This window comes from Pseudorca crassidens, chromosome 6, assembly GCF_039906515.1.
Source record: "Pseudorca crassidens isolate mPseCra1 chromosome 6, mPseCra1.hap1, whole genome shotgun sequence".
Taxonomy (NCBI): Eukaryota; Metazoa; Chordata; class Mammalia; order Artiodactyla; family Delphinidae; genus Pseudorca; species Pseudorca crassidens.
Window position 1 is genome coordinate 6,728,395 of NC_090301.1, and position 13,317 is coordinate 6,741,711.

General features: G+C 37.4%; 1 protein-coding gene and 1 non-coding gene across 17 annotated transcripts in view; one reads left to right on the forward strand and one right to left on the reverse strand.

Moving 5' to 3' along the window:
* USP40 (ubiquitin specific peptidase 40) overlaps positions 1-13,317 on the forward strand; it is a 98,532-nt gene that overhangs the window by 26,599 nt on the left and 58,616 nt on the right. For all 16 annotated transcript variants that reach the window (XR_010944168.1, XR_010944169.1, XM_067740165.1 and 13 more), the window contains 3 exons: positions 7,978-8,278; positions 10,895-10,976; positions 12,492-12,663. Coding sequence is in view for 14 of the 16 variants with exons in the window: in XM_067740165.1 (XP_067596266.1) it covers positions 7,978-8,278; positions 10,895-10,976; positions 12,492-12,663 (555 nt within the window). In the remaining 2 variants the exon portion in view is untranslated. The remainder of the gene's footprint in view (positions 1-7,977; positions 8,279-10,894; positions 10,977-12,491; positions 12,664-13,317) is intronic.
* On the reverse strand, positions 722-855 carry LOC137226870 (small nucleolar RNA SNORA11). Its single transcript, XR_010944567.1, has one exon. It is a non-coding gene; the product is annotated as a small nucleolar RNA SNORA11 (small nucleolar RNA).

Consider the following 13,317-nt stretch of genomic DNA (forward strand, 5'->3'; position numbering starts at 1 on the left):
AACCAACACACACGTATATAACTTGTATACATATGTGTATAACTGAAATGAGTCTTGCCAAAAATACCTATCCTAACACTGAATGTTCTTTTTTTTAAGACTTTTTTTTGAGTAGTTTTAGGTTTACAACAAAATTAACAAGAAGGTACAGAAATTTCCCGTATACCCCCTTCCCACATACATGCGCAGGTGTTATCAGTATCACTCATCAGGGTGGTGTGTTTCTTTTTTTTACCCTAAACCAAGGATGAACTACATTGACACATCATAATTGCCAAAGTCCACAGTTCACCTAAGGTTCATTCTAATGGAGTAGATAGTATGGTACATTCTGTAGGTTTGGACAAAAGTATACTGACATATATCCATTGTTATAATGTCATACAAAGTATTTTCTCTGCACTAAAAAACTGTACTCTGTGTATTCATCACCCCTCTCCCCCAAACTCCTGGCAGCCACTGGTATTTTTATTGTCTCCATAGTTTTGCCTCTTCCAGAATGGCATATAGTTGGAATCTCTCTCTTTCTTTCTTTTTTTTTTTCTCTTGAAAAGAGAGGTTCAAAGCCTTTATATTTATGAGACCACTCATGGCCCACCCATTCATGGGCTGGACGGGCTCTAAGTGGCAGGACTTCCCCACTAAATACTGCAGCTTTTCTTCCAGTATTGAACCCTGTCCCACTAGTCTTGCCCAGCAGCCACGTGAAGTGCAGGAGGACACATGTAGAGTATTTGTTCATAGGAAGGCCAAAAGTCTTATGTCCATTATCACAGTGAACCCGGATTCCTTTCGGGTGTGATATAAGCAGCTGATAGTTTTATCTTGAATAGAGGTTGGATTTTATCACACGCTGTTTTGTTTACATTTATCGATGTGATCACATGGCTGTTCTCTTTTATTCAGTTAATGTGGTGAATTCTGTTGACTGACCTTTTCAGTGTGAACGCAAACCTTACATTTCTGGGGTAAAGCACACTTGGTCGTGACGTACTTGTATGCATTGCTGTATGCATTTGGCTCATATTTTCCTAAGGATTTTGTGTCTGTGAGAGATATGGGTCTTTAAGTTTCTTTCTCTGTAATATCTTTGTCAGGTTTCAGTATCAGGGTTATGCAGGACTCAGAAGAAGTTAGGAAATGTTCCCTTTTTTATATTCTTGGAAAGGATTTCTCTGAGATAGATTATTATTTCTTTCTTAAATGTTTGGTGAAGCTAGTTAGACCTGGAATTTTTTTATGGCAAGGTTTTTAAATTATAGTTTTGATTTCTTTATTTGTAGAGTTGTTTTAGATTTTTTATTTCTTGAATTATTTTGGAAAATTATATTTTTTAAAGAATTTGTCCTTTTATCTGTGGTGTCAAATTTATTGGCATGAAGCTATTCAAAATGTCTCATATTATCTTTTCTAGTGTCTGTAGGACCTAAATTTCCTCTTTTTAATTCCTGATATTAATAATTTGTGTTTGCTTACTTTTGTTTTTCATAAGTCTTGCTTAGGGCTTATCAAGTTTATTAAGCTTTTCAAAAAACAACTTTTTTCCTTTATTGATTTTTCTCTACTAATCTGTTTTCTACTTCATTGATTTCTGCTCTTGTTTTTAATTATTTCCTTCCTTTTACCTTTGGGATTTAATTTAATCATCTTTTTCTAGCTTCTTGGGTTGGTATCTCAGTTGTTTTTTAAACCTGCCTTTAAAAATTTTTTTTTTTTAATAAATTTATTTATTTATTTTTTGGCTGTGTTGGGTCTTCGTTTCTGTGAGAGGGCTTTCTCGGCGAGAAAGCTTTTGCGGCGAGCAGGGGCCGCTCTTCATCACGCTGCACGGGCCTCTCATTGTCATGGCCTCTCCCGTTGCAGAGCACAGGCTCCAGACATGCAGGCTCAGTAGTGTGGCTCACAGGCCTAGTTGCTCCACGGCACGTGGGATCTTCCCAGACCAGGGCTCAAACCCGTGTCCCCTGCATTGGCAGGCAGATTCTTAACCACTGCGCCACCAGGGAAGCCCTAAACCTGCCTTTTAATTCATGCTTTTAAATCTATGATTTCCTTCTTAGCGCTAATTTAGCTGTAGCTAAATTTGACATGTTATTATTATCTTTCCATTCAAAATATTTTGTAATTTTTCCTTCTGATTCTTTTATTGACCCATGAGGTTTTTGGAGGTGGATTGCTTAATTTCCAAATATTGGGGGAATTTCTAGTTATCTTTTTGTTATATCTATAAATTGATGTCTAATTCCATTTTACTCTGAAAACATGCTCTCTATGATTTCACTTACTCTGAATTTTTTGAGACTTGTTTCATGCCTCAGGATATGGTCTGTCTTGCTGAATGTTTCTATTCACCAGTAAAGTTATTAATTTTCTGCATTTGTTGGGTATAGTATTTCATAAATGTCAGCTAGGTCAAATTGGTTAATAACATTCTTTATTTCATCCCTATTCTTAACTAATTTTTCTGTCTTTTTGTTGTATCAGTTACTGAGAGAGTAGTTTTAAATCTCCAACTCTAATTGTACCTTTGCCCTTTCGTCCTTTTACTGTTGACAGTTTTGCTTCATGTATCTTGAAGATATATTATTAGTTGCATACACATTTTGGATTGTTAATGGCCTCTTGACATATGCCCTTCCTTTATCTCTGCTAATAGTCCTTACCTTCACATCTACCTTATCTGGTATTAATGTAACATACAAGCTTTCTAATGCAAGTGTGTCTCTTGTAAACAGTATGAAGTTGGTTCCTGCTTATTTTGGAAAATTGTGATTTTTAAGGAATTTGTTCTCAAAGTGTCAAATTTCTTAGTATAAAGTTGTTTGAAATATTACCATATTATCCTTTCAATTTCTGTAGGACCTGTAGGACCCTATTTCATTTCTGATATTGGTAATTTGTGTTTCTTAGGTTTCTTTTGCATCAGTCTTGCTAGGGATTTGTCAAGGTTATTATACTTTTCTTTTTTAAAAATAATTAATTAGTTAATTTAACTTTTGGCTGTGTTGGGTCTTTGTTGCTGCAAGCAGGCTTTCTAGTTGCAGTGAGCAGGGGCTACTCTTTATCGCGGTGCACAGACTTCTTATTGCAGTGGCTTCTTTTGTGGAGCACGGGCTCTAGGCGCACGGCCTTAAGTAGTTGTTGCACACGGGCTCAGTAGTTGTGGCTCGTGGGCTCTAGAGCGCAGACTCAGTAGTTGTGGCGCACAGGCTTAGTTACTCCACGGCATGTGGGACCTTCCAAGACCGGGGCTCGAACCCATGTCCCCTGCATTGGCAGGCGGATTCTTAACCATTGCACCACCAGGGAAGTCCAAGGTTATTAAACTTCTCAAAGAAACAGCTTTGCATTTGTTGTTTTTCTCTGTTGTTCATCTGTTTTCTATCAAATGATAGAGTTTGACAGTCTCTTCCTTTAAATTAGAATGTTCAGTACGTTTATTTTTTTATTAATTTTTAAAAAAATTTATTTATTTTTGGCTGCATTGGGTCTTTGCTGCATGTGGGCTTTCTCTAGTTGCAGTGAGCGGAGGCTGCTCTTTGTTGCAATGCGTGGGCTTCTCATCGCAGTGGCCTCTCTTGTTGGGGAGCACAGGCTCTAGGCACGCGGGCTCAGTAGTTGTGGCACGCGGGCTAGGTCATTGTAGCTCACGGGCTTTAGAGCACAGGCTCAGTAGTTGTGGCGCACGGGCTTAGTTGCTCCATGGCATGTGGGATCTTCCCAGACCAGGAATTGAACCTGTGTCCCCTGCATTGGCAGGCGGATTCTTAACCACTGCGCCACCAGGGAAGCCCCCATTTATTTTTAATGTATTAACTTGTGTGGTTGAGTTTGAATTTATCATGTAGCCATTTGTTTTTTATTTGCTTCTCCTGTCTTTCTTGCCTTTCTTTCTTTCTGTCTTTCATACCTTTGGATTAATCAAATAATTTTTAGTGTTTGATTTTTGTCTCCTCTGTTGACTTTTTAGCTGTACTACTTTAACTTTTTTACTCTAGGGATTACACTGTACATAAGTTAATATTATAAATTACAGAACAATACTGTAACACTTCACGTACAAGGTAAGATGTACAAGGTACAGTAGCATAATTCCATTTCCCGACTTCCATCCTTTTCTGCTGTTGTCTTATATTTTACTATTATATGTAAATTCACCGTGTGTGTGTGTATGTATGTATGTATGTTTACTTTAAACATTTAAGCAACTTTTAAAGAAATTAATGAAAAAATCATGTTTTATTTTATCCATTCTGGTGTTCATTGCTCCTTCTTGCATGTCCAGGTTTGCATCTAATATCATTTCCCTTCAACCTAGAGAACTTCCTTTAGTGGTTCTTGGGCATCCAGAACTGCTGGCAAAAATATTCTCAGCTTTTGTTTGTCTGAAGTTTTTATCTTGCATTCATTTGTTTAAGTGGTATTTTTGCTGGATATAGAATTCTTTTTTTCTTTTTAAAAAACTATTTATTTTTGGTTGCATTGGGTCTTTGTTGCTGCACATGGGCTTTCTCTAGTTGGGTCGAGTGGGGGCTACTCTTCATGGTGGTGTGCAGGCTTCTTATTGCAATGGCTTCTCTTGTTGCGGAGCACGGGCTCTAGGCGCGTGGGCTTCAGTAGTTATGGCACGCGGGCTTCAGTAGTTATGGCACACGGGCTCAGTAGTTGTGGCTCGTGGGCTCTAGAGCACAGGCTCAGTAGTTGTGGCGCACAGGCTTAGTTGCTCCATGGCACGTGGGATCTTCCCGGACCAGGGATCGAACCTGTGTCCCCTGCATTGGCAGGCTCCTGCACCACCAGGGAAGTCCTGGATACAGAATTCTAGGTTAACAGCTCTTATTGGTTTTTTCAGGACTTTAAAGATGTCATTTTATTATGTTTTGGCTTCCTTTATTTTGGTTAAGAAGTCAGTGTTACTTAAATGTAATGTATCTTTTTTTTTGTCTACTTTTAAGATAATCTCTTTATCTTTGGTTTTTAGCAATTTAATAACAGTGTGTCTCAGTATGGTGTTCTTTGTGTTTATTTGCTTTGTATTTTCTAAGATTTTTTTCATCTGTGGCTTGAAATCTTTCTTCAGTTTTGGCCATTATATTTTCAATTTGTTTTTATGCCCCATTATCTCTCTCTTCTTCAGAAATTACAGTTACATATATATTGGACCATTCAGTATTTCCTCACTGGTCTTAGATATTCTAGCAGGAGTTGTTTTTTTTTTCCCCCTCACCCTCAATTTGGATAATTTCCATTGATCTGTCTTCATGTTCATTGATTCTTTCTCCTACTGTATCCAGTCTTCTGTTAAACCCAGCCAATGAATTAATGAATTTTTTCGTTTCAGATATTGTGTTATTCAGCTGTAGAATTTTTTCTTAGCTCTTATTTAACATGCCCGTTTCTCTGCTGAAATTCCCCATTTGAACCTACTCTGTACATCCTTTCCTGTAAATTTACATATTTCATTAGCTGTTTACTCTTATAACATCTGGATTATTTCTGGGTCTGTAGTTATTACCTTTTTTTTTCTGTTGTGAATTGACTGTCATCTCTTGGTTATGTCCTGTTTCTTTGCATGTCATATACTCTTATATTGCCTACTGGACATTGTGGGTGATGTGTTTTAGAGGCTGTGGATTATGTTACTGCTTTTTAGAAGGTTTATATATTTATTATTTTTGGCTGCATTGGGTCTTCGTTGCTGTGCGTGGGCTTTCTCTAGTTGCAGCGAGTGGGGACTATTCTTTGTTGCGGTGCACAGGCTTCTTATTGCAGAGGCTTCTCTTGTTGTGGAGCACGGGCTCTAGGCACGTGGGCTCAGTAGCTGTGGCTCATGGGCTCTAGAGTGCAGGCTTAGTAGTTGTGGCGCACGGGCTCAGTTGCTCCACAGCATGTGGGATCTTCCCGGACCAGGGCTCGAACCCATGTCCCCTGCATTGGCAGGCTGATTCTTAACCACTGCACCACCAGGCAAGTCCTGTGTTATTGTTTCTAAAGGGCTTTTCATTATATTCTAACAGGCCATTAAGTAACTTTGAATCATGTTGATCCTGTGGGAGCTTCATTTGGGGCTTTGGTAGGGTGGATCTGTTGCATTTAGCTGTTAGTCCTAGGGAGTAACTGTTAGTCTTGGGGCCTGGATGGTCCTCCCTCTTAAGGCAGAGGTTAGCAAACATGGGGAAACTATGGCTTTCTGCCTTTTTTGTACAGCCCCCAGGTAAGAACTGTCTTTATATTTTCAAACAGTTATCTTTAGAAAGGTGCTCAAATTTGCCTCTTAGCCCACAAAGCCTAAAATATTACCGTCTGGCCCTTTATAGAAAAGTTTGCCAATCCCTGACCTGAGACCTGGCCCTTCTAGGATTTCAGTGGAAAGCCTGAGGTGTTTGTCATATGCCTCTAATTTGGCAGGACTTCAACTCCATGCTCTTTCTTTCTTTTTTCTAATCTATCTTAACTTATTAATCCATTCACAACATGTTTATTTAACTCTATGCTCTTTCTACCCAGCAGCAGGGCGCTAAAATCTCTACTCAGATCTCAAATCTCCCAGCTGTTGCTTTCTGCTCAGTTCCTTGGGTCTCAGGCTGTCCATGTACCATTTAAGACTCAGCCAAGGATTTGAGGAGGATTTGGTAGAGATCTGGGCTCCTTTATGGGGTTTTCTCTTTTACTTTCTAGGCTCTGTGGCAGTCTCAAATTCTGTTTCCTTAGTCCAGTAAGACTCTTGCCCTTTGCTTGAACTCTCTTCCACCATGTTCTGCTACAAACTGGGAAGTGGTGGGTTAATGCAGAACTCACCTAGCTTGTTTCCCTTTTGAAGGATTATGTTCCCGCCACTTTAGGTCAGCTTTTGCTTACTCTCCAAACAATTGTTTTCATTATTTTGTCTAAAGTTTATAATTTTTAATCAGTGGGGTTAGTCCAATTAAAAGTTCTCTGCCATTACTGGAACCAGACTACACTGAAGTTTGAAGTTTAAGAGTTAATCCTCAACTATCAAACAAAGAAAAGATTCGCTATACAGAAAGTATTCATTACTCAGAGGTTTCAAATTATTATTTTATTGTACTTAAATTAGCTACAAAACTATATTACCATCTGTTATACACAGTGTTAACAATAATGCCTTTGGGTCATATGCCCTATACCCTTCTGTCTGATTAGAGAGTATACGTTACCATAAATTCTTCCTTTCCAAGAAAAAATGAGAAAATCACTTTTCCGTGTTGATTGATGATCTAAGCAAATGTTACATATACCTCCCAAGTGATTTTCTACATAAAGTAGTTTGTACTGAGAGAAAAGGGGGTGATACAAAGCCACATAGAGATTAGGGAATAAAAGAAGAGTAGAGTAGGGGATGGGGAGGTGGGATAGGCAATGGGGAGAGAAGGTTTTTTTCTTCGTAATCCTTTAGGTAGAGGAACCTGAGAAATGATAGTCTCTGAGATTATGACTTCAGCCTTGCAGTTCTGATTTCCTGAGCTAGCCTGTCAGCCTCTGGGACAGACAACACTGAATTTAGTTAATGTAAGCTTATAATTGTGACTATATCCCAGCAGTTTGTCTGAGTCACTAGTTTTGAAATTATCTTCTATGGTACTTCATTGTATAATTGCCTTTGTTTTGTGCTCTGTTTGGATTGCTTTAAACATTTCAGAAGTGTTTGTTCTATCTAATCTTTTTCAGTAAAGACTTTTTAAAAACAGCATTACCAGGTATAATTAAAGTATTTTTAAGATTGTGTCATGGCAGCTTTCTCCCTTGGTATAACTGTTAGACTATTTAACAGAAAGCACTCTGGGTTTTATTAAATGTTTTATTATGGCGCAAATGAAATTTTTTTCCCTCGTAGCTGACCAGGCCAAAAAGTTGACGTTAAAATATCTAATCACAGAAAGGAAGGTAAAGATTTTGTAATCATGTCAATGAAATTTTTTTTCATTAACCTAATGTTTGTTTTCTTTTTCTGTATAGTTTTTACAGCTTCATTCTCAGATATTTCTGCTCAGTTCAGATGAAAGTACAGTTAGTCTATTGAAGGACTGTTCTCTCCAGGCCGAGTCTGATACACGAAGAAATGATCAACAACTTTTGAAGACACTTACTTCAGAACCCCCAGGATTAAATGATAGACCCTCCTGTCCCCACTGGTTTGATGTAAACGATTCCCAAGTCCAGCCAATTAAGGAAGAGGATATTGAACAGCAATTTCAGGGTAAAGAAAGTGCCTACATGTTGTTTTATCGGAAGTCCCAGTTGCAGAGACCCCCTGAAGGTATGGAAGGATGAATGTCCCTATTTGTTTAAGTCGATCACTTTAGAAGATAAACATTGAATGTTATTTGAAAGTTTACCCTTTTAGAAGGTTTACTCTTGAAACATTTTAAAATATTTTCAAGCTAACTGTAAGAAATATACCAGAAAAAATTCAACATTCTGTCCTTTTATAAAGATTATATATTTCTGGGTTTTTTCCCCTGTAATAGTATGAGGCTGTAGTTAGATTTTCAAAATTGCATTTTCTTGGATCACATCATGTTTCTTGTTGTGTGGGCAGACGTGATTGTCCTCTGCTCGGGCTTCTCTCTGCAGTTTGGCCGTGTGTTGTCTTTGAGTTGCAAGTGGCCTTGGTCTTATTTTCATGTGTTCTCTTTTATTTTCCTTTCTTTTTTCCTTTTCCTCAAGGTGATAAGTCTTTAAGCAATTGAAATATCTCTGAAGCCCTCTGTTGAATCTTCTAAGAGAGTTCATACCATGGTGGAGGTTAAACACTGAGACCCACAGTGATAAATTTTTGAATTGAAGCTACTAACATGAATCAGTCTATAAGACTTTATTTGATCACTTCCCAAAATTTATGCAACTGGGAAAGCTCTTTAGATTGAGACATATCTATGATTAGAGATGAGGATACTGTTCTTAGAGACTGAGCATAGTGATCATTTTTGTAAAGAATAAGAATAAAGCAGTTACCGATTTGCAGATGAATCAAAGGAAATTAACTCTCTGGATCTGAAACAATTACATAACTGTTCTGTTGACCAGAAGGGGCTTTGTTTTTTTCTGAGGGGAAAAAATATGGTAATCGTTCTGATAAAAATATTGGGGAGCTGAATTCACAGTTACAGAAATATATATCAATTTCTTCAGATGACGTATTGTCCTTTTCACTGAACTGAACTTCAGTGTATACATGATTGGAATATGTACTAAGTGACAGTTTTCCAGTTAGCTGAAGATTTGAATAAAGATCTAACCAAAATCTTGATGGACTTTTTTGGGGGATGAATGGATGGAACTTGGCAAAATGATTCTAAAATTTACCTGGGAAGATAAATTAATGAAAATTGAAGAAGGGACTGCTCAAGGAAACTTTACTGTGTCAGTATAAGCATATTTATGGTGCTGTAGCAGTTAAGACAGTGTAGTGCTAGTGCAAAGAGCTGGACAGACCATTGAGCAGTAAGCCCAGGAGTTGATCTAAGTATTTTTAAGATTTTAATCCATGAAAAGGTAGCTTTTCAGATAAATAGGGGGAAAATGAATTAATAAATACAACTGAGAAGTTGGTTAGTTGCTAATCACTTGAATGAGCAGTTAGTACAATCAAGTGATGATATTTATCACTTGCATGAAATTATAGTTCCTTTAATGTTGATGTAAAAAAGGAGCCTTCAAATGCATAAAATATAAACATTTTTCTGATCTTAAGGTAGAGAAGACCTTTCTAAGCATAAAAGCAATGAAAAAAAAATTGAGGAAAAGTGATGTAAACCTTATTACGTAATACCAAAAGGCAAATGACAAGCTAGTGGAAAACAGCAAAATATACGACAAATTTATTTCCCCTATCTGTAGAGTGCTCTTACGTTTATTCCATTGTGCTCAGTGGTAAATTGGGAAAAGGATATAAATAACTAACGTACAAAAGAAGAAATAAGGACAGCCAGTAAACTGCAAAAAAAAAAAAAAAATTCCATCTGGCCCATAACCAAAAAACATGAATCATAACAGCAATGAATGACAACCTTTTTCTTACCAAATCAGATATTTCTGTTAACCTGGTTCTCAACAGTTGGCACTACCTCTGTATTTGGTATGTATATAAAGTAATACAACCAATATGGTTGTATGTACTTAAAAACCTTAAACCAATAATTATACTTCCACAAATTTGTCTTGAAATAATCAGGACTGTGTATACCTATTTATGTTCAAGGATGTTTGCTACCCCCGTTATTTTATAGTAATGACTAACAGAAAATCACCTAAATGTCTACCAGAAAAGGATTGGTTAGATTAATTATGCTATTTATAGAATGGGCTACTATGCAATCATTTAAAGATTTGGAAAAATATTCACAACATATGAAATGAAAAAGCAACTTACATGTTTGTTGACTATACTCCCAGTTGCTTTAAATAAGCGTGGTGTGGTGTGGTGTGTGTGTGTGTAGACACATTGTGTAGAACAGAAAAAAGACCAGAAGTATATAGATCGCATTTTAGCAGTATTCCCTAGGAGTGGGATTATAGGTAATATTTATTTATTTTACATTAAAAAAAAATCATTTCCAGAACTTTCACAGTGACCAATTATTACATTTGTTATCAAGAAGAAAACAGCAGGTGTTCTTTTTAAAAAGTATATTTAGAAAGAGTTGAAGAAATGGAATTCTCTAGCTTGGCTTAAAGAACTGTTTACCTTTCACATGTTTTAATGTTTTCAATTTGAAGATGGGAAAACTGAGATCCAGAGAAAATTCATGTTCACACAGGCAGTAGAAGCTTTCCTAGCTCCCAGCGAGGTCCTTTCTAGTTTTCTGTGCTACCTCTTCAGCAGCCTGTTTTTATGTAGTCAGCACAAGTTTATGGAAAATTTTGTTCACAGCTCGAGCTAACCCAAGGTACAGGGTTCCATGTCATTTGCTGAATGAAATGGATGCAGCCAACATTGAACTACAAATAAAAAGGTAATTTTAAATTACTTTTAGAGTTTGAATAGTTTTTCTGGGGAACGAGGATCTAACTTAGGTCTTAAGTATTCAGTAATGAAAATTAAAGAGGAAAAAAAGTCAACTGTTAAATGCCGGTATCCTTTTATTAGCTGCTGAATTTTTATACTGAGAGTATCTTTTACTTTGAAATTACCCAGTGAGAGTGAATGAAGTAATGACAAATGGCCATCGCTAAGTAGAGATTGAAGCCTAAGAAAACTAGAGAAATCTGTGAGCACGTAGTTGTGCTGAACGAATTGTGTCCTGGCCTGTCAGGTTATTCCCTCGGCACAGAGCCCATTGTGAAAATTCGCCCTCATGTGTAAGTGGTTTGTGAAGAACTAGCCCGTAGTTACATCAGACCAGAGGTGGGCAAATGGGAGGAAATGTGGAGTCTACAGACTGTTTGGCTTAATGTCAATCTTGGGCAAAAGCCTACAATGGATTATTAAAGGGATGGTTTGTGAGAACTTGATGATCTGAACATTCTCTTTTGAGGTCTAACCTTGGACCATGAAGAACTGGTTCTTTGCTCTCTGGGTCGGTGGGGTACTGGATTAGGGAAATGGATGTTCCCATGGTCTCCTTGTGGACCTGAGGGGCTGATTACATAGCAGGGATGTGTTCAACATTTTTATCATTGATTTGAAGCTGAGAAAAAAAAAATAGGTAGATTGAATGGCAAATTAAGATCAGAGGAGATCTCAACAAAAATCAAGACACTAAAAATATAAAAATTTAACAGAGTAGAATATCTTAAGTGCGAAAGATAACCAGCTTGCATGAGTGATGTGGATTAGCAGTTGGTATTAAAAACAAAAACAGCCTGTGGGGTTTTAGTCAGCGAGCACTAAGCTTTTAAATGTGGTCATGGAAAAGCTCATGCTGTCTTTGACCACATTCACAGAATTGTGCCTGAGGTACCTGAATGGTGGCTATAGTTTCATCCAACTCTCCGTTGGTGGGGCTGCCTGAAGTGTTTTTGGTGCCGTGCTTCACAGCAGCTGAATGGGTTCAGAAAAGTGTAGCAAGCGCCCGGCTGCTGCTGAGGCCATTTGACTTGGAGAGAGCAGACTCCAGGGATCATGAGGCTGACTTCAAATAGTTTATAGGAGAGTCTGTGGGGTCTAGTTGAAGCAAGGAGAAAATAGAAGTTGTAAATCTAGCACTTACCACAGTTATAGGAACGTGTTTCCAGCATTTTGTTCATAATTATAATCTCAGTATTGGACGAGTTCAAGTGTCAGTATTTGTTCAGAGTAACACTGCACAGTGTGCATTAAAACCATCTTCCTTGGAATTCACCGTGGCAGAGCTATTGAGAAACTAAACTGAGTTATTTTGGAGCATGGAAGAAAAGGATGTTAATTATAATTACTTAGGTGGAGTGGAGAACTTCTTTATATTGTAAATCAAATATTTTTGGTTTGAGATGAAACAGTATCTGCTGTAAAAACATGACATTTATGTATTTTTTATGCCTCTTTAAAGGGCAGAATGTGATTCTACAAACAATAATTTTGAATTGCATCTCCACCTCGGCCCTTATTATCATTTCTTCAATGGGGCTCTGCACCCAGTAGTCTCTCAAACAGAAAGCATGTGGGATTTGACCTTTGATAAAAGAAAAACTTTAGGAGATCTTCGACAATCAATATTTCAGGTAATTTAGCCTCACTTACTCTTAATAGACATTCAGGTCTGTCTTAAGCTGGATTCTCCTTTTCAAACTCCTGTTTAGGATACAACTATTTATTTTTCACAGCTGCTTAGGAAAATCCTACATCTACCACTTCCATAGAGGGATGGTCCACATGTTCTCCCCTCACTTGTAAGTCTCTTAGAGAGGCTTTTCTGCACAATCAAGACTCAAGAGTCCTGCCAGCAGGTTTTCAGGGGAGAATCAAGCCTGGTATATTTAATCTGGGGGAGAGAAAGAGTATAAGGTTGTCTCTTCTGGGAAAAATAAATGAAAGAGAATTGTCTTTTAAAAGGAGTAAAAAGATAGATAATTATGTTGCCTAAAACCAAGAGCTACTAAACAAATAAAAGCAACTAACTTTTCTACCTTTCAGTGTAGAATAACATTTATTAATAAGATTCCTAAGTGAAGGAAAATGTCTACTGGTCTATAGTAAAAGCAAACATCGTTGTAATCATTGTCTCTAAATTATTTATCCCGTCGTGTTTTAACGACGACGACAACAGTGCTCTTTATTTTACTTAAAATGTTTTCATATAAATTCTATCATTTGATTCTTTAACCTCATGAGGGCAAGATAACCCCATTTTAAAGATGAGGAAATTGTGATTTAAA